This window comes from Coffea arabica, chromosome 4e, assembly GCF_036785885.1.
Source record: "Coffea arabica cultivar ET-39 chromosome 4e, Coffea Arabica ET-39 HiFi, whole genome shotgun sequence".
Classification (NCBI taxonomy): Eukaryota; Viridiplantae; Streptophyta; class Magnoliopsida; order Gentianales; family Rubiaceae; genus Coffea; species Coffea arabica.
Genome location: NC_092317.1, coordinates 12,752,651 through 12,771,684, shown reverse-complemented (window position 1 = coordinate 12,771,684; position 19,034 = coordinate 12,752,651). Strand labels below are relative to the sequence as shown.

Below are 19,034 nucleotides of genomic sequence, written 5' to 3'. Positions count from 1 at the left end.
TTCCTTCCCACTCCTTAAGGTCATTGCGCTTACATTCTTTGGATTTGCCTCAGGTTGAGATGGCAACTTCCCTTGAACTTGGGACTCCAAACGGTTGATTGTTATAGCCATTTGATTCATTTGATTTTGCAATGATTGCACCTGTCCCAGTTGATTCCTCATGCTTTGCAAGTCTGAATCCGTCTTTTGTTGGTTAGCAAGTAATTGCTTCATCATTTCTTCCATGGACGGACTTGAGTTTGAAGGGTGTGGTGGTGGTGGTGGGCGAGGATGGTACTGCTGTTGGTGTCCTTGCTGTCTATTTGGCACAAAGTTAGACTGCCTATTTCCTCCATAACTAAGGTTGGGGTGATCCCTCCAACCAGGATTGTAGGTACTTGAGTATGGGTCGTACGGCTTTCTTGGCGCGGGCGCGTGGCCAGCCATGTTCACCTGTTCAGCAGTTTCTTCTTGAACCAATGGACACATTTCCGTAGGATGACCCACGGCAGTGCATACCCCGCACACTTTGGCTTGCGATGTATTCCCCACAGCTAGTTGTCGCACAAAAGATGTCAATTCAGAGAGTTGCTGTTGAATAGAGGATGTTTCTACTTCATTCACCCTACGCGTCGGGATGTCCTCTCTTGAACCAAACTGCTGTGAGTTCTCAGCCATCCCTTCAATCAACTCCCAGGCTCCTCGAGGAGTCTTGTTCACCAATGCCCCTCCACTTGCAGCATCGATTATGCTTCTGTCCCTGAAAAGCAACCCCTCATAGAAATATTGAATGAGCAGTTGCTCACTTATCTGATGCTGAGGGCATTTGGTGCACAGTTTCTTAAACCTCTCCCAGTACTCATAGAGTGACTCGCCTGGGTGTTGTTTGATGCCACATATCTCCTTCCTTAGGCTCGCAGCTCGAGACGCAGGAAAGTACTTGTCCAAGAATTTTTTCTTTAGTTGGTCCCACGTGGTGATACTACCAGGCGGTAGGTAGTAGAGCCAGTCTTTTGCGGAATCCTTCAAAGAGAAGGGGAAGGCCCTCATCTTTATTTGCTCTTCAGTAATTCCCGGAGGCTTCATACTGTTGCAAACGACGTCAAACTCTTGCAAGTGCTTGTAGGGCTCCTCACCTGGTAGACCATGAAAAGATGGCAAGAGATGAATTAGACCAGATTTTAGTTCAAAGGGAGTGTCATCATTTAAATGTGGAAAAGTAATGCACAAGGGCTGCTGATTTAAATCTGGAGCAGCCAACTCCCTTAGTGTTCGTGCATTTGCCATAGTGACTTCCTCTTGGTCTGAATCACTTGAATTGTCACCAGACAAATTTGTCGGCTCAACCTCTGGATCAAGTCCCTGAGGTGCAATATCGTATTGCTCCTCCCTGAGCCGCCTGGTTTCTTTCCTCGTTCTACGCGCGGTCTTCTCTACTTCAGGGTCGAAAATTAATTCGCCTGTACGAGAAGAGCGAGGCATAAACTAGAAAAATACCAGAAAAAAAATGAACTTAAAAAGAAACAAATGATTAACGCCAGTCCCCGGCAACGGCGCCAAAAATTGGCAGGTGTCGAGCCTGTGCAATAATAAATACCTACTCGAGAAAAATGAATTTTCTGTGTATAGTAGTGAGTAGGGTCGAATCCACAGGGAGTGGGAAAAATTTGATTCCTTTCAAGTTCAGGACACGGGGGATTTTTTATCAGAAATAAACTAAAAATAATTAAACAATTTAACTAAAAATAATTAAATAATTTAACCAAAAATAAATAATTAATTAATACAATTGTAAATAGCAATTAGATAAATGCAATTAGATAAATGATAAATAAATTCTAGCCAAGGATACAACTACGCAGACACAGTCCATTCATCCGATCATTGATGCAAAGAAGGTTCACTTAATTTTATTAATAGGCTAGTTATAGTCGCCGATAAACTCTAACGACCAGCTTTTCCTTAATTTATTGATAACCAAGGTACTACCGTTGATTACTTCTAACCAGGAAATACTCCTAGGTACGACCGTAGGAATTAATTTCCTAATTGCATTAAAAACTAGAAAAGCCTAACCCAAATTAATAACACGCTACGAGGGTTATTTAAATCAGATTGCATGTTCTCCTAGTATGTGAAAATACTAGTTGTCACTAATATTAACCAACTAAACAATTACGGATTTAATTGATTAATTTGACAGGAGATTAATAAGTCAAATTGCACATCGGGCCCTTGATATCCAATTAACAAAATAATCCCATGGAAATTAAAATAGAAAACATGCAAATATTAACAAATTAAGGAACACGTAAAATTAATTAGATCTCACAGATATTTGGGACTGCGTCTTCGCGTTGATCCTTGACTAGATGAGAAAATTAGCCACGCCTCATAAGAAAATTCCCACGCAATTTAATTGAATTTAAAGACATCATCTTTCTTCGATAATTGAGAGACTGAATAACAAAGCTCTCGGAAGAAAATAAGAAAATTGCACAATAGAATTCAACAAACCAAAACAACTCCCTATTCTCTCCTCTGGAACATCCCTCGGAGAGAAAAACTAAAAACTCCTCTATCCTCCTACGGAGCTTATATTGAGAGAAAACTCCAAAACTAGTCTAATGTCTTTTTGAAGCTTGTTCCTGCAATTCTCCTCCGCACTAGTTTTCATAAGAGAACTAGTTACGTAGGAAGCAAATAGAAAAGCTACTTTCATCATCAAAGTCCACCTATGGCTAATGAGTACATCTCCCAAAAGAAGAACACATTTTCTAAATCAATGCTACGTGGTCCCCGCAGAATTGTCTCCTTTTGATTTCTTATTGTTAGTGGACTTGCCAGGACTTAATAATAGGAAGGCAACTCTTCATCAGCAATTCCGTTGGTTTGCACAATTTGGGCTGATTGTGGAAAGTTTCTCACGTGTGGAGAAATCTTCTCAAGAAGGTCCCCTTTTAGCACTTTTCTGCTCCACTTTCTGAAATTATATCCAAATACCAAATATAAATATATATTGACAATTAAAGCAATATTTGGCAAGGATAAAGAGGAGAATTAACAATAAAATTACTAACAATTAACACCCTATCATTATTCCTACACAAAATGCACAATAAGCTCTCATGCCTGGAACAATGAAAAAACTCCACCTCCTGTTTTCTCTCTCAGTTTCTGTTTGTGTTTGAAATTTAGTTCTCTTTTCTCATTGCTGGAGTTGTTGAACTGAAATTTAGTTTCTATACATCATGAAAAAAACTGCACATCTGTTCTCTCTCTCAGTTTCCGTTAGTGTTTGAAATTTTGTTCTCTTTTCTCATTGCTGGAGTTGTTGAACTGATATTTGCAATCTGTTATGTTATCAACACCAGGGATTGGCCAGTTAAGAAATTGAAAGACGTCAAAGTAGCAGATGCGTTGAAGCATCCTAACTGGAACATGGGAAAAAAGATTACAGTGGATTCTGCCACCTTATTCAATAAGGTGATTTTCTGGACTTTTTTCTGGCGTACTCACCTGACCATGACGACAACTGTTTCTTCTTGAACTTTCGCATGAACCCCAACGAACCAAAATATTTGGATAACTCTGTCATGGAGCATTTTTTCTTTGCAGGGACTTGAAGTTATTGAAGCCCATTATCTTTATGTGGCCGACTATGAAAACATTGAAATCGTTATTCATCCCCAATCTATCATCCACTCAATGGTTGAAACACAGGTATAACCCTCTTGTGTATCATCATTATATTTTCTCAAGAGTTGAGCTAAAGTGAGGTTCTTGCTTTGCAAGGTTATTTACTCTTAATGGTTGACTTAAAACATTTTCCACACGTTTGTTTCTATTGCAGGATTCATCGATATTGGCACAATTACGATGGCCTGACATGCGGTTACCCATTCTTTACACAAAGTCCCGGCCAGACAGAATTTACAGTTCTGAGATAACTTGGCCAAGCCTTGATCTTTGCAAGTAATTTTCCTTTTGGTTTTCTGTTTATCATTTGAATTTGTTTAACAATTTTAAGGTTTTCTGATATCATAAATGCATGATAGTTCCACTTCTCTACTTTTACATTGACCAAATTTTGTACAGTATATAACTTAGAGAACTCATGATTCAGGCTTGGGTCTCTGACATTTAAAGCCCCAGATAATGTCAAGTATCCATCAATGGAACTCGCATATGCTGCTGGGCGAGCAGGAGGGACCATGACTGGAGTTCTCAGCGCTGCAAATGAGAAAGCTGTCGAAATGTTCATCAATGAGCAGTACGTCTCCTTCAATTTTTTTTTTTTTAACATATCAACCACAAGGTTCTATTTCTTCCTTGTGGCTGCTTCACTTGCAACTAACCGTTCTCACTAATATTTGCCATTCAACCAATCGTCACACAATAACATAGAAAGTTTGATATTTTGAGGAGTATCTATCTTCGGAAAGTAAAGGCGTACAGCCTATATAGACAGGAGCATGATTGTAAATGGTCCTTGCTTTCATTTTAGCATGATTGTCACTTCACACTTTGGCCTTGGACAGGAGCATTTATCAAATTGATGTCATTTTCATGCTATGTACACCTTGTCTAATGTACGGTGTACCATTTCTTCAGAATAGGCTATCTGGACATTTTCAAGGTTGTGGAGCTAACATGCAACAAGCATCAAGCAGAATTGGTGTCCTCCCCATCCCTCGAGGAAATTGTACATTACGATTTGTGGGCACGTGACTATGCAGCAACTTTGCAATTCTCTGCTGGCTTAAGGCCTGCTCTTGTATAAGGAACAAGGCGGCTTTGATGCAAATCAGAGGTATCTCTTCTCATTGTATTGGCAGATCTTGCCTAAATTTGATGAATGGGATAGTGGAGCATGATGCTCTTGTATCATAGAATTCAGGGATGAACTGCATGAGCATCTCTAATGTTCCATCATTACAGATTATAAATGTCTTTTTCTGCATTCCTTAGCCTGTGAAGCATAGAGATCTCAAAGATTAGTGTTAAAGAAAACATTTGTGTGGGGAAACAGGTAAACTTAAGAATCTCTTCAACTTAAAAAAACAAAAATGCAAGCACATATTTACACACACAAACACAAACGCACACTTTACAGAGCATTTGTTGAAGAAAAATGTAGTAAATTTGAAGTTCCAGTCGAAATGAAAAGCACCTTCGTTTCTCTAATTTGAAGCTTTTTTCCTTTTTGTCTTTGTTCTACAAGTTATTGCCTTCTTATTATCAGCTCATTGAAATTGAATAAGTGCAAATTGTAGATTTGCAGGAAAACGTTAAAGGAAACAAAATATGCACAAATAACAATTTCCTTCTTTGAAAATTGAAACACTTGAAACGTAAATTAAAATAATTCCTTTTTTTAAGCGTTGGTTTAATCTAGACTACCGAGAGATGGGGGCAAAAATAAACAATCACAAAAAGGGACTTATGAAAAGAAAAACTCCTGTTCTCTGAGACTTGCAAATTTTGCACTTATTCAAGAAGGCTGAAAATGGCCACAAAGCTTAGGAATTTATATCAAGAAAACAAGGAAAAAGCTCATCCACAAGTTATTGATAGTTAGGACACCGAAATGGACAGGATAATTACTAGATTTAAGAAGGGTAAAACTCCATACCATTGCATAGGCTACCATTGCATAGGCTTTTCAGCAAACACAATTTCCGAGAATTAGGAGACTTAATATTGACAATATATCACAAGATGAAATTAGAAAGGCAATCCTTGCAACTGATGAGACTTCAAGGTGGACAACAACATCACAAATCAAGTTAGAAAAGGCAAGACTGCAGGCAACTACCAGGACTTAAAAATGCAGAAGATTCATCCATATAACTATCTAGATTTGCTAGCAGACTAAAAAGGAAAAAAATTAGCTATTGCAATGCAGAAGAATTTGAGCTCTCTACCAATTCTTCTACCTCCCAATGGATAAAATGCACAACCCAGATCAGATGTAAAAACATAGAAAATTGGAAGACTGTTTCATCTATTATATATAAAAAAAAGGAAAGACTTTAATACAACTATATTTGCTAAAATGAACAGTCAATATGAAGCCTTTAACACAACCATATCTTTTTAAAAAAAAGAAGGAAAGACTTTTTAATTTATTATATAAAAAAGCAAGGGTAGATTACACTTTACATCTTGTATTTTAGTACTTTTCCACATAATTCTTCTATAGTTTAAAAAGTTATACATCATTTGGACTAAAATATCAAATTGATGAAATCATCGTGTTATAACGAACCAGTTGAAACTTCAAGATTTTCCTTATTTAGAAACTAACATGGTTGAAGTAGTCAAGATATGTAAATGCAGTATACATTATACTTTAATCCCCTATAATCTAGTCCTATTTTACATCATCCTTTTATTGTCTTCAAAATCTATTCGTAACCCTTCTATTGCTAGTGAATAATTTCTATCTTGACATTGGAGTACTTTTGACAATTAATTGCAGATTTCAAACTTTTACACTCGTTAACACCTACAAAACAATAAGACTGAGGTGGCCTTGGTCAAGTGATAAGGTTGAGGCTTTAGGATCTAGAAATTTTGGGTTCAAATCTCCATTCTCCTTTCACATTTCTTAAATCCTACCCTTCCCCAATTCCCATTCCCCTTTTCCATTTCTTAAATCTCACATTTTCCCACTTGCTGGAAAATTCTTTTTAATAAAACTATAACCTCAAAAAACCGTCAGAGCTCTATAGATGTATAGAGATCAATGTTTTAAAACTCGGACCGTCAATTGAACCGGTGAAGTGAAAGGGTCAAGGTCCAACTGATCGGACCGGTTCAACCCCGGTTCAATGAATTTTTTTAAAAATAATTTATATAAATATATATGCACAAAATAAGACATGCAATAGACTAATTTAAAACTTTATATAATGAAAAATTTACTATTTTTGAATAACTTAGATTTTCAAAAATAATTTTTTTAAATTATAAGTTGAAACAAATAAATTTCATCTCAATTTCAATTATATCTACCAAAAAAATCTTAAATCCAACCCAAAAATATCACAATATTTTGAAATTATACAAAATTCACGTCTATGAGAATTTAGACATTGTAAACTTAAATTTTAATTTACGTTTTTGAGATTTAAAGATTGCAATTTAAAAAAGGAAGTTTGGAGTTTGAAAGAAGTCAAGAGAATCGAAAATAGAAATGCAAACTTGATAAGAAACAAAAAATGAGATAAAAGTGAGCGGTTGTGGCATTAAATAATTTGGGTTAAAGAAAAATAATTCTTTTTTTTAACTTTTTTCAATTTAATGGACAAAAGCAAAATTAAAAGATGGAAGAAAACATCAATAAATTAAAACGAAAGAGGTTCAATTAAAAAGGGAGTGACAAAAGAAAAGATGAGAGAGAGAGAGAGAGAGAGAGAGAGAGAGTTGAATATTAAAAAGAAAGAATCATGAGAGGATAAGATTTTATAAAAAAAATTTAAAAAAAGAAATATGGGAGTTTGTTTTATATAAATAAGTTATAAAAAAAAAACTAGTAAGATGTGATGGTGCAATGGTTATTACATTTGTCTTCTATTACAAAGGTCTTGAGTTCGAATCTTGATAATTGTATTTTGCAAAACTTAAAAAAAAAAAAAAAAGAGGGGAAACTTGAAAACCAAAAACCACCGGTTCAATCCGGTTCAACGATTTTTCACGAGTTGATTGGTTTTGACCGATTTTCTAGCAAAGTCAACTCTAACATAGAATTGGACCGGTGATATGACCGGTTCGTGATTCAACCAGTCAAACCGGCTGATCTGGTCCGATTTTGAAAACACTGATAGAGATAGGAATGCCCTGTTCAGCATAAAGGTTTAAACTTTAAAGCTTCGTCCAATGATTTGAAACCTTTCCGTCCAGCCACCATACTCAACTAATAAAAGCATATGCATTGTCTGTCACTTAACTAATACAGGAGTAGGTTATTTGCTGTAAGGAAATACAATTTAATCAGCTGAGTAATCATTTTAGCTAAAGGAAAATTCTAGATATAAAATTGGGGAGCTTTAATTTAAACAGTTTAGTTGCAATTGCCCTGTTTGCTCTTATCTTAGAAAGGAGAAGCACAATGATTTCTATCCTTCTATTTAGTTATATTTTCGAGTCATCAAACCTTTACTAAAACCACGCTTGTCGATCAATCATACACAAGAAACCTAACTTTCAAGGGGGCTAGGATTTAAAGAAGCAAAAGCCAGGAGCTCTGGATTTTTCTTAAATGTAGCCATGTCATCTTCTTTTAGGTTTACCCATGCTTCAATCCCATCACCGCTTTTTGTATCCATTAGCCATGCTATACGTTCGACTCTGGATCCATATATGTTTCTGTTTTCACGGCCGACGAAAGACCAAATGGACTTTCCCCATCCAAAATCAACTTCACGAAAACCAGTCCTACAAAGATTGCTGATGATAAAAACTTCAGCCGAGCTGTTGGGGTTAGAAAGCAGTTGTTCAAAATTTTTTAATGTCTCCATCAACTTAAGATACATATCCTGACCTTTCATACCTTCAACAAAATCACTGGCTATAGTAGTAATGGCATTCCTTGTGCAGTTAACCAGTAATTGCAACTCTGGACTGGAATCTGTCCCTTTTGAGCATATGCCGGCCAAACTATATTTCCAAATGAATGACTTGGTAAAGGGGGAGAACATCTTGTCCTTAGATTAACTGGGATTATCAGACTCAACTTCTTCTGTGAGGCCACTATGGCAGATTTCCACAGAAGTCCCATAACAGCTGTGCGACTGAACTTGGTTTCAGAGATAATGTAGTTGCTTTAGTTTTGAGGACATCCAGTGCCAAGTGGTCGAAAAAAATCTCTTCGTTACAAAATTGTGCTCGTCTAATTGGCGTTTGGATTGCAATGTGGAGACAGGCGTAAATAACTTGGAATATTTAGAAGTATAGCAGGGAAACTGGCGAAACAGAGAAGGTGAAACAAAATTGGGATTTATTTGTTCCGAGGATTCACGTGATGTAGCAGCCCAAGCACTCATAAATGTTGACATTGAGAGACCATCAACAATCTTGTGAGAAGCGCTAAGACCAATGGGAATGCCACCGCAGGAAAAAATGGTTATTTGAACCATGGCTACATAAGTTTGGGACATTATTTCCACGGAACTTGGATCGAATGCAAACAGCCGATTTATCAACTCATTCTCAGGCACTTTGAGGAAATCTGAGAGTCGAATACTTACTCGAGCTTCAGTATAGTAAACTCCATCATCATTAGAGTCAATGTGTGTTGTAAATAAAAGAGATATTTCAAAAGATCTTGTCCCACATTGAAAAACTAAAGGGACTTATCATCATTTATAAAGCGTAGTTTGTTATTGAGCTTGTATTAAGTTGGTAATTAGTTTGGGTTTACGTGCATGAGAGGGAAGTTGAGTTGGGTCGTTTTTGTTCAAACTGACGGATGTCCCTCCCACCAAAAATAAATTTTACTTTATATTTTTCAATTCAAAATTTGACTCTTTCATCAGTTACAAAGTTATAATGTTTCATAACGTGCCCTTTTATTTTATCGGTTACTATCTATTAACATAAATTTAACGTTACTTTCAGTTACATAATAAATTAAACGTTACTCTTAACCACGTTTTTTTTTTGTTATCTGATATTATTTCTCACCAACGTACACTTTCTGTTGCCTATAAAAAGGAGCTGTGCTTCCATTTCAGAGACACACCAACAGCTGATAGTAGAGACCTTCCTGACAGCTTTCTTCCTCTCATTCTTTTCTTCTCCTTCTTTCCTTCTCTGCTAGATTTAGCCAAAGCTTGCTAAAGTTCTGATCCTTCTTACTATAAACAAGAAGAAGGCTTGTTTAACTCTAAAAAAATATTTCAACCTCATGAAATAGTTTCTTAGGACAATGTTTCTAACCACAACTCAAGCTACATTTGATTAGTTTAGTTAGCGTTGCTTTTTGGCTATTTTTTACTACAATCTAAGAAACTATGGCCTCCAACAATGTTAACGCCTCACAAGCTACATCCGACTCAGTTGCTGTCATGCTACCTTTGGCAAGACCTTTTCCAGACGTCTCCAAAATTGAAGTTTTTGTCAATAAAAACTTTAGAAGGTGGCAAGAACGTGTGCACTCTCTACTGGATGTTCATGGAGTGACCTACGCACTGATAGAAGCACAACCAGCTGCAACTATGGATGTCAAGACGCAAGAATCGTGGCAATATGCTAATAAGGTATGTCGGCATACTATTTTACAAACACTTTCAAATAAATTATTGGGTAAAAAACAAAAAAAAACCCCTGTGCTAAACCTAATATACAAATAAGCCCCCTGTGATTTTAAAATATACAACACGACACCTCATGTTTTGAACTAAATTGTAACCCTAACAGAAATAGGTAAAATTAACGGGCACTGATGAAAGGACCAAAATGTCCTCATTTTTATAAACAAAAGGCAATTCTTCAAAGAAAACGGACTCCTCGTAGTTCTCCCTTTTAAGAGGCATCCGCCCTAGAGAAACTAGCCATCCAGCATATTTTTTAAGAAGAAAAAGTTGTTTAGAACTATTTGAAAAACAGGAAAGTGTCTCCTAGATGCAAAGAACAGATGAAGTCAGAAAGTTTCTCAATTGAGAAACCATGGGGATGAAGTGTCATGTAAAGATGTAACTGTTAAGATTTTCTCTCGAATAAATCTTTCTCTTAATAGATCTCTTCTTGTTCCTCAATTTTCAGAGAATGCGGCGTTGTATTATTAGAATCCTATTCTGGAAAAGTCCAAGGGCAGACCGGGTCAGGCCGATTGGGGAACTTCCACTTCATAATAATGAGAAGAGCATGTTGGGTTACCTTATTTTCCACCTGAACTTTCATCAGTTCAATTATCAGAAAAATAAGGAGTTCCCTGCTCTCTGACCCCTTGTGGATCTCCTGTGCAAGTTCTTCCCAAGTGCACCCTCTTGGGAGACTTTCACCCAGGTTTGTTATAGATAGCTGGAGGATTGTGGCCATTGTAAGCCGTAGCTCCTCCAAACTTTGGAGGTCCAGTGGAGTGGCTCCCCCAACGGTTGCGGCTTGCTAGAACATAAAGTACGTTGGATTTCTCTACACAAACATCGCTGGGAGTTTTATTGGGGGCTAAGGGGTACAATAAGAATATTTGCTAAAAATTAAGTCAAAGAATTTGTTTTTAACTTCCAGTACATCAGTGCCCATTAATTTTACCAATTTCCGTCAGGATTACAATTTAGTTCAAAACATGAGGTGTCGTGTTGTATATTTTGAAATCACAGGGGGTTTATTTGTATATTAGGTTTAGCATAGGGAATTTTTTTATTTTTTACCCTAAATTATTTGATGTGTACTGTAGCTGCAAGGAAGATAAGACAATTTGGGAAGTCTTGTGTTATGACTTGAGCCAGTAGAAAGAAAAGAAATGAAAGATTGGGTCCGAGAGGTAATGGAGAGAGAGAGAAGAATATTATTCAGATTCAAGGAAAGAAAAGAAATCATACAATCCGTGCCTACTACTGCTACCCAGCCCATCATATATAGGCAGTGCTTTCCTGCTAACAAATTGATTTTGTCTGTATGCATGGGTAGTTACACCATTTTAACAACTTTCCCTGCCGTCTGCATGCATGGTAGTTACACCCTTATTCTAACTAACGTAATGAATTACAATATTATCCCTCAGGCTCTTGACTGTTTACATTTTAGTCCCTGTGATCCATAACAATACTTCCCCCTTCACACAATCCTAGACTCTAGGATTGGACTCCAAACTTAGAAAACTAAGCCCAAGTCGCGTAGACTCTAGGATGGGATTCCAAACTCAGGAAACTGAGCCTGCATCACTGTGATATCCTCCCAAGTTGCGTCAGCTGCATCAAGATTTTCCCACTGGATTAATGCTTGCTCCACGTCTCTCCCATGTCGTTGCAGAGTCCTTCTAGCAAGGACAACTGCAGGAGTTATTTTGACCTCACCCTCCTCAGTGAGCGTGGGTGGTTGCGAGTGTACAACAGCTCCTTTTGCAGATGGTTTCAATAAGGAAACATGGAATACAGGGTGCACGGTTGATCCCTGAGGTAGCTCCAACCTATAAGCCACTAGTCCAATCTTTTCCAGCACCCTATAAGGCCCGTAGTATTTGGAAGAGAGCTTCAAATTCCTCCTTAAGGCAATGGATGTCTGTTTGTATGGTTGCAATTTGAGATACACCAGATCACCTTCTTCAAATGATCTCTCCGTCCTGTTTCTGTCAGCATACTGCTTCATCAAGTTTTGGGCTCTGAGTAAGTTTTCCTTCAGCAATTGGTTCCAATTAACTCTTTCTGCCCACCAGTCCTCTACCTCAGCTACTTTAGAGGACCTGTCTCTTAGACTCAACTGGGGTGGGGTATACCCGTACAAGGCTTGGAAGGGTGACATTCGCAGAGCTGTATGATGATTAGTATTATACCACCATTCTGCAGCAGTGAGGCACCTCTTCCATTTCTTGGGTTGTTCGAAGCACAAGCACCTTAGGTACGTCTCCAAACACCTGTTCACTCTTTCAGTTTGACCATCAGTCTGAGGATGGTAACTGGTCGACAAATGCAGCTGGGTGCCCACTCTGTTGAATAGTTCTTGCCAAAATATGCTTGTAAACACCTTGTCCCTATCAGTTACAATGCTTGACGGTAACCCATGGAGCTTGTATATGTTGTCGAAGAACACCTGGGCCACTCCTTTGGCAGTGTAATGGTTGCTGATAGCGAAGAAATGTGCCACCTTGGTGAACCTGTCCACTATTACCAGGATCACATTACTCCCTTCTGATTTGGGCAGCCCCTCAACGAAATCCATTGCTATGTGTTGCCACGCTTGTTCCGGAATGTCCAATGGTTGTAACAGTCCCGGGTACTTGCAATGCTCCCCTTTACTGATCTTACAAGTTTCACATTGTTGGACAAAGTCCTCCACCTCTCTTTTCATGCCTGCCCAGAAGAAGTACCCCTTCAGTCTCTGGTAAGTGCCCAAGTTTCCCGAATGACCCCCAATCCATGATTCGTGCATGCATGAGATAAGCTGCTGTCTCAAAGTTCCTGTAGCTCCAATCAGTATCCTTCCCTTGTACTTGATGATTCCCTGCTGATAAGTGTGATCGGGTATGGCTTGGTCATCTATTGCCAGAGCCTGGAGTAGATCCTTAACCTTGGGATCACCATTATAGCTCTCAATCACCTTCGTGAGCCACATTGGTCTGACTATAGACATAGCATGCACCCCCTTTGTACTCTCCACTCGTCTCTCCTCCCCTCCATCATCCAATCCCTTTCTGGACAAGGCATCAGCCACTAAGTTCTCTTTTCCCCTTTTATAGTGAATTTCATAGTCCATCCCCATCAGTTTGGTGAGCCACTTTTGTTGGAGTGGGGTGGTGATCCTTTGCTCCAATAGGAACCTCAAACTGTAATGATCAGTTTTTATGATGAAATGGTTCCCAAGGAGATAGTGTCTCCATTTGGTCACGGCAGAAATGAGTGAAAGTAGCTCCTTCTCATAAATAGATAAGGATTGGTTCTGGGGTCCCAACGCCTGGCTCATGAAGGCAATAGGATGTCCCTGCTGCATGAGCACAGCTCCAATAGCCTTACTGCTAGCGTCTGTCTCCAACACAAATGGCTTGTTGAAATCTGGCAATGCCAACACAGGTGTAGAACTCATGGCCTTTTTGAGCTCATTGAAGGCCAACATAGTCTCAGGTGTCCAGTTAAAGCTATTCTTCTTCAAAAGATCAGTCAAAGGTTTGGTGATCAAACCATAATTCCTCACAAACCTCCTGTAATAGCCCGTTAACCCCAGGAAGCCTCGAAGAGCCTTAACCGAAGCAGGGACAGGCCAGGAAAGCATGCTGTCAATTTTTGCAGGATCAGCAATCACCCCTTCTCGGGTAACCACATGACCAAGATATTCTACTTGCGACTGACCAAAGGAACATTTGGAGAGTTTGGCTAGGAGAGAGTGGTGTCTGAGTGTGTCAAGTACTATTTTCAGGTGTGTGAGGTGAGCTTCAGGGTCAGGGCTGTAAATCAATATGTCATCAAAGAAAACAAGGACAAATTTCCTGATGTATGGTTCAAATATGGAGTTCATGAGTGCTTGGAAGGTGGCTGGTGCATTAGTAAGCCCAAAGGGCATTACAACAAATTCGTAAAGGCCTTGATGTGTCCTAAAAGCAGTTTTAGGTATGTCTTCTATACACATCCTGATCTGATGGTAACCAGATCGGAGGTCAATTTTGGAGAAATATATGGCCCCGCAAAGTTCATCCAACAGATCATCTATAATAGGAATTGGGAACTTATCTTTGATGGTAAGGCTATTTAATTGTCTGTAATCAATGCAAAACCTCCAAGTCCCATCTTTTTTCTTGACCAGTAGAACGGGTGAGGCGAAAGGGCTGTGACTCGGTTTAATGATTCCACTGTGGAGCATGTCTTTCACTTGTTTCTCTATTTCAGTTTTCTGTGCGTGAGGGTATCTGTAGGGTGGTATTTTAAAAGGCTTGGCATCAGGTTTGAGGGGTATTTGGTGATCATATGCTCTAGAAGGGGGCAACTGTTTAGGCTCTCCAAATACATCACTATAGTCAACAAGTAGTTGGTCAATAGAAGTTTGTAATGTAGTTACCTGAGTGGAGTGGGAGCTGATCCTGTCGAATTGTTTAAGCATCCTCTTCCTTCTGTTCCTAATCCCAACAGGTCCGGAATCTCCCCTACTCAAGGTGACTGCATCATCTCGGCTGTTTCCTTGTAGCACTACCCGTTCCCCCTCATAGTCAAAGGAGAGATTGAGCTCCTTGAAGTCAAAAGTGAGGGGGCTATACTTCTTCATCCAGTCCACGCCTAGAATGAGATCATATGGCTCCAGGTCTAGAATGAACGCAGCATGAGTGAAAGAATAGCCTTGTATAGTCCACCTCCATTCCGGGATCCAACTAGTACAGATGAGTTCCTTTCCATCAGCAATGGTGACTTTGAAAGGTCTGTGAGCCTGAACATCCCCCAAAAATTTTGCTGCAGTGGCTCTCTTGATGAAACAGTGTGTGCTTCCCCCATCCAATAATATATTTATTCGACATCCTCGGCTCTCTCCTTGCAATTTGATAGTGCCACTAGTTAGCATGTCGTTAGACAGGCTGTGAATGGTGAATTCTATGTCAGAGTCTGGCTTTTTTCCAGAAGTATGCATGCTGCGCTCCTCTTTCTTCCCACTATACTGAATGATCTCTTCCTCTTCGCTCTCGCCCGAATCAACCTCCATCTCCTCTGTCACGATCATGTGTATTCCCTTGTTCCTGCAAGTGTGGCCGGGGCCAAACTTGTCTCCACATTTGAAACAAAGATTGTGTTCTCTCCTATATTGGAACTCGTTGGGGGATATCTTCTTGAAAGTGGAACTGGTATTTGAGCTATTTGAGTTGGTAGGATAGGCTTTCTTAGCTAGCTGTTCTCCTGTGTATGGAAGACCTACTTGCTTCTGTCCTCCCCCTCCCGTGGATGGTACGGATGATGCACCGCCCCTAGTCATGGACTTGTACTTCCTGACCAGAGCTTCCATCGCGATTTCCTGACTCCTGGAGACTTCAAATGCCTCTTGTAGGGTGGCGGGCTTATGAACCTTGACCATTGTCCTGATTTCCTCGGGTAATCCACTCAGGAAACTTGAAATAAAATAAGGCTCGCTCAAACCTGGATTTTTGGCCAAAACCAACGCCCTTAGCTCCTCAAATTTTTCCTGGTAATCAATGACGGTAGAGGTCAGCTGCAATTTGTTGAACTCCGCCACTACATCTGGTCCCCCAAGCTCACCAAATCTTCGACACAACTCCTCACTGAAATCCTCCCACTGTATCGTCCGCCGCCCTATTTTGAAACTCTGAAACCAAACATCTGCTTTCCCCGCCAAGTGGAGCTCAGCTATGTTCATCATCTGGCTCGCAGGTATTTGGTAGACCAGAAAAAATTTTTCTACCTTCCTAACCCACTCCCTCGGGTTCCGTCCTTCAAAATGAGGAAACTCCAGCCTTGGAGTCCCTAGAAAGAAAGGACTTCTGTCGAGCCTCTCCCCCTGCCCCAACTCGCCTTCCCCTCGCTTTCCACCACCAGAGGTCAAACCTCGTTCGGCAGACCCTGTAGGTGTTGTGAGGATGCCACGGTCATTATGGCTGGACTTCATCTGGTTGAGCTGAGCCATAATAGCCGCCATGCAACTTCCGATCTCCGTGGAGTTGGACTCCATTTTTGCAGAATGCGACTCCAATTTATCCTCCATAATCTGTAACGCCTCTTGCGTGGAATCGATGAATCCCTGCAACCGAGTCTCTTGCTTGCGTATCTGTTCTTCAAGAGTTTTCAAGCGAGTGCCCTCGGCCATGGCAGATTCAGCTGCGGATTACTATTGTGAAAGAAGGTTCGAAAGAAGGTTTGAGTGGGCGAAGCCTGCAATCCAAGGGTCGCAGGCTCTGATACCACTGTTATGACTTGAGCCAGTAGAAAGAAAAGAAATGAAAGATTGGGTCCGAGAGGTAATGGAGAGAGAGAGAAGAATATTATTCAGATTCAAGGAAAGAAAAGAAATCATACAATCCGTGCCTACTACTGCTACCCAGCCCATCATATATAGGCAGTGCTTTCCTGCTAACAAATTGGTTTTGTCTGTATGCATGGGTAGTTACACCCTTTTAACAACTTTCCCTGCCGTCTGCATGCATGGTAGTTACACCCTTATTCTAACTAACGTAATGAATTACAATATTATCCCTCAGGCTCTTGACTGTTTACATTTTAGTCCCTGTGATCCATAACATCTTGATAACAAAATTCACCGCTGAAGATGCCACCAAACAAAAATTTATTGTGGGAAAATACAACCAGTAGCAGATGATAGAAGACAAAGAAATGGAAGTACAAATCACGGAGTACCAAATGCTACTTGAGGACCTCAAAAATGAAGACATAAATTTGCCTGAAAAATTTGCTGTTGGCATGCTAATTGAAAAGTTGCCTGAGTCATGGACCGAACAGGTATACTCACAATCCTAATAGTGAGTATTGGATTGCATTAGTCAAACTAATAAAATATTTAAGATGTACCATGAATTATGGTATCTTATATTGTAGATTGCCCACTGTATTAAAGGGTACAGTGATGCTAATTGGATCTCAAATTCAAATGAGATAAAATCCATTAGTGGTTATGTATTCACCCTCGGTGGTGGTGCAGTAGCATGGAAGTCAGCTAGACAGACAATCATTGTTAGATCAACTATGGAATCAGAGTTTATAGCTCTGGAGTTGACTGGTTCTGAGGCTGATTGGTAAAGAAAGTTCTTAATCGGTATTCCTACGACTAAGTATCTGTTGCCTCTTGTTCCCATACACTGTGATTGTCAAGCAGCAATTGCTACTGCTAAAAATAAATCATATAATTGTAAAAGTCGACACATGAAACTAAGACATGATGTCGTAAAGCAGTTGCTTAAAGATGGAATTATTTCTATTGATTTTGTGAAGTCAGAGTTGAATTTGGCCGATCCTCTGACTAAACCTGTAGGAAGAAAATTAATTCTTTAAACTACAAGGGAAATGGGACTAAGGCCAACAAGTTGACAATAGAGATAGTAACCCAACCTATGTGATTGGTGATTCCATGAAATAGATTCATATGGGTAATAACAAGTCAATATTGACCATAAAGCATTTCAAAATTAAGTCTCTCCGCAGATAAGTGCTTTGATTACTAATAATGGTGAGGGTGACTTTAAAACTCTTAAAGAATTCATATCCCTTTAGAGAGATGTATTTAAAACAATATACACTTGATGAATTCACCTATATGAGAGTGAAGTGAGGCCACTCCTATAAGATTTATTGGCCGAATCTTTAGAATTCTCATGAATAACTAGATAGGCGCACGGCCTAAAAGTGCAAAATCGCGATAACAGCAAGTTATGGGTTGTAGTGTGATTGATAAAATCTCTGTCATACAATAAGAGTTATTGGTTCATAGAAATTCATATTTCACCAATAATTCTGCAAGTCACGTTTTGTCAATCTAAGTTTGGTTCATAGTCCAAAAGACACCAAACTGATTACTTTTCACCCAAATAAATCCAGCAGACTATTTCTTTTGTTTTGACCAAAATCTTTTAAAATAGGAAAGAGATTGTTGTAAATAAAAAGGATATTTTAAAAGATCTTGTCCCAAATCGAAAAACTAAAGGGACTTATCATCATTTATAATGCATAGTTTGTTATTGAGCTTGTGTTAAGTTGCTAATTAGTGTGGACTCGCGCGCATGAGAAGGAAGTTGAGTTGGGCCGTTTCAGTTCAAACTGACGGATTTTCCCTCCCTGCACATTGGTTAAATGCGGTCCAAGTGAGTTTTACTGCGACCAAAAATACATTTTACTTTATATTTTTCAAATCAAAATTTGACTCTTTCGTTTCATAACGTTCCCTTTTATTTCATCGGTTACTATCTATTAACATAAATTTAACGTTACTTTCAGTTACATAAATAAATTAAATGTTACTCTTAGCCACATTTTTTTTGTTATCTGATATTATTTCTCACCAACGTACACTTTCTACTGCCTATAAAAAGGAACTGTGCTCCCACTTTAGAGACACACCAACTGCTGACAATAGAGACCTTCCTGACAGCTTTCTTCCTCTCCTTTTCTTCTCCTTCTTTCCCTCTCTGCTGGATTTAGTCGAAACTTGCTAAAGTTCTGATCCTTCTTGTTATAAACAAGAAGAAGGCTTGTTTAATCTTGGGGGAACATTTCAACCTCATGAAATAGTTTTTTAGGACAGTGTTTTTAAGCACGACTCAAGCTACATTTAATTAGTTTAGTTAATGTTGTTTTTTTGGCTATTTTTTACTACAATGTGCAGATTATCTTTGACCTTTCCGGCTAGCAAATAAAAGGGTACTAAAGTTCTCGATAGTGATTGCTTTAGACGTT

General features: G+C 39.1%; 2 protein-coding genes and 1 non-coding gene across 3 annotated transcripts; 2 read left to right on the top strand and 1 right to left on the bottom strand.

Moving 5' to 3' along the window:
• Positions 1 to 787: 787 nt before the first annotated feature.
• Positions 788 to 894, top strand: LOC113743122 (small nucleolar RNA R71). Its single transcript, XR_003461007.1, has one exon. It is a non-coding gene; the product is annotated as a small nucleolar RNA R71 (small nucleolar RNA).
• A 2,417-nt stretch (positions 895 to 3,311) lies between these two features.
• On the top strand, positions 3,312 to 4,942 carry LOC140006057 (1-deoxy-D-xylulose 5-phosphate reductoisomerase, chloroplastic-like). Its single transcript, XM_072047680.1, has 5 exons — positions 3,312 to 3,465; positions 3,598 to 3,702; positions 3,833 to 3,954; positions 4,106 to 4,252; positions 4,594 to 4,942. The coding sequence occupies exons 1-5, from the start codon at positions 3,421 to 3,423 to the stop codon at positions 4,760 to 4,762; spliced, it is 588 nt and encodes a 195-aa protein (XP_071903781.1). The 5' UTR covers positions 3,312 to 3,420; the 3' UTR covers positions 4,763 to 4,942.
• Positions 4,943 to 8,183: 3,241 nt separating this feature from the next.
• Positions 8,184 to 8,684, bottom strand: LOC140005471 (limonoid 7-O-acetyltransferse-like). The gene has a single exon (XM_072046469.1). It carries the CDS (start codon positions 8,682 to 8,684, stop codon positions 8,184 to 8,186), a length of 501 nt encoding a protein of 166 aa, XP_071902570.1.
• Between the last annotated feature and the right edge of the window lie 10,350 nt (positions 8,685 to 19,034).

Bases quoted from the DNA above. Each gene is read 5' to 3' on its own strand.
- LOC140006057 (XM_072047680.1), top strand. From the start codon at position 3,421: ATGGGAAAAAAGATTACAGTGGATTCTGCCACCTTATTCAATAAG. The intron at 3,466-3,597 runs GTGATTTTCTGG...TTTTCTTTGCAG, and splicing joins CTGCCACCTTATTCAATAAG to GGACTTGAAGTTATTGAAGC. The intron at 3,703-3,832 runs GTATAACCCTCT...TTTCTATTGCAG, and splicing joins ACTCAATGGTTGAAACACAG to GATTCATCGATATTGGCACA.
- LOC140005471 (XM_072046469.1), bottom strand. From the start codon at position 8,684: ATGTTCTCCCCCTTTACCAAGTCATTCATTTGGAAATATAGTTTGGCC.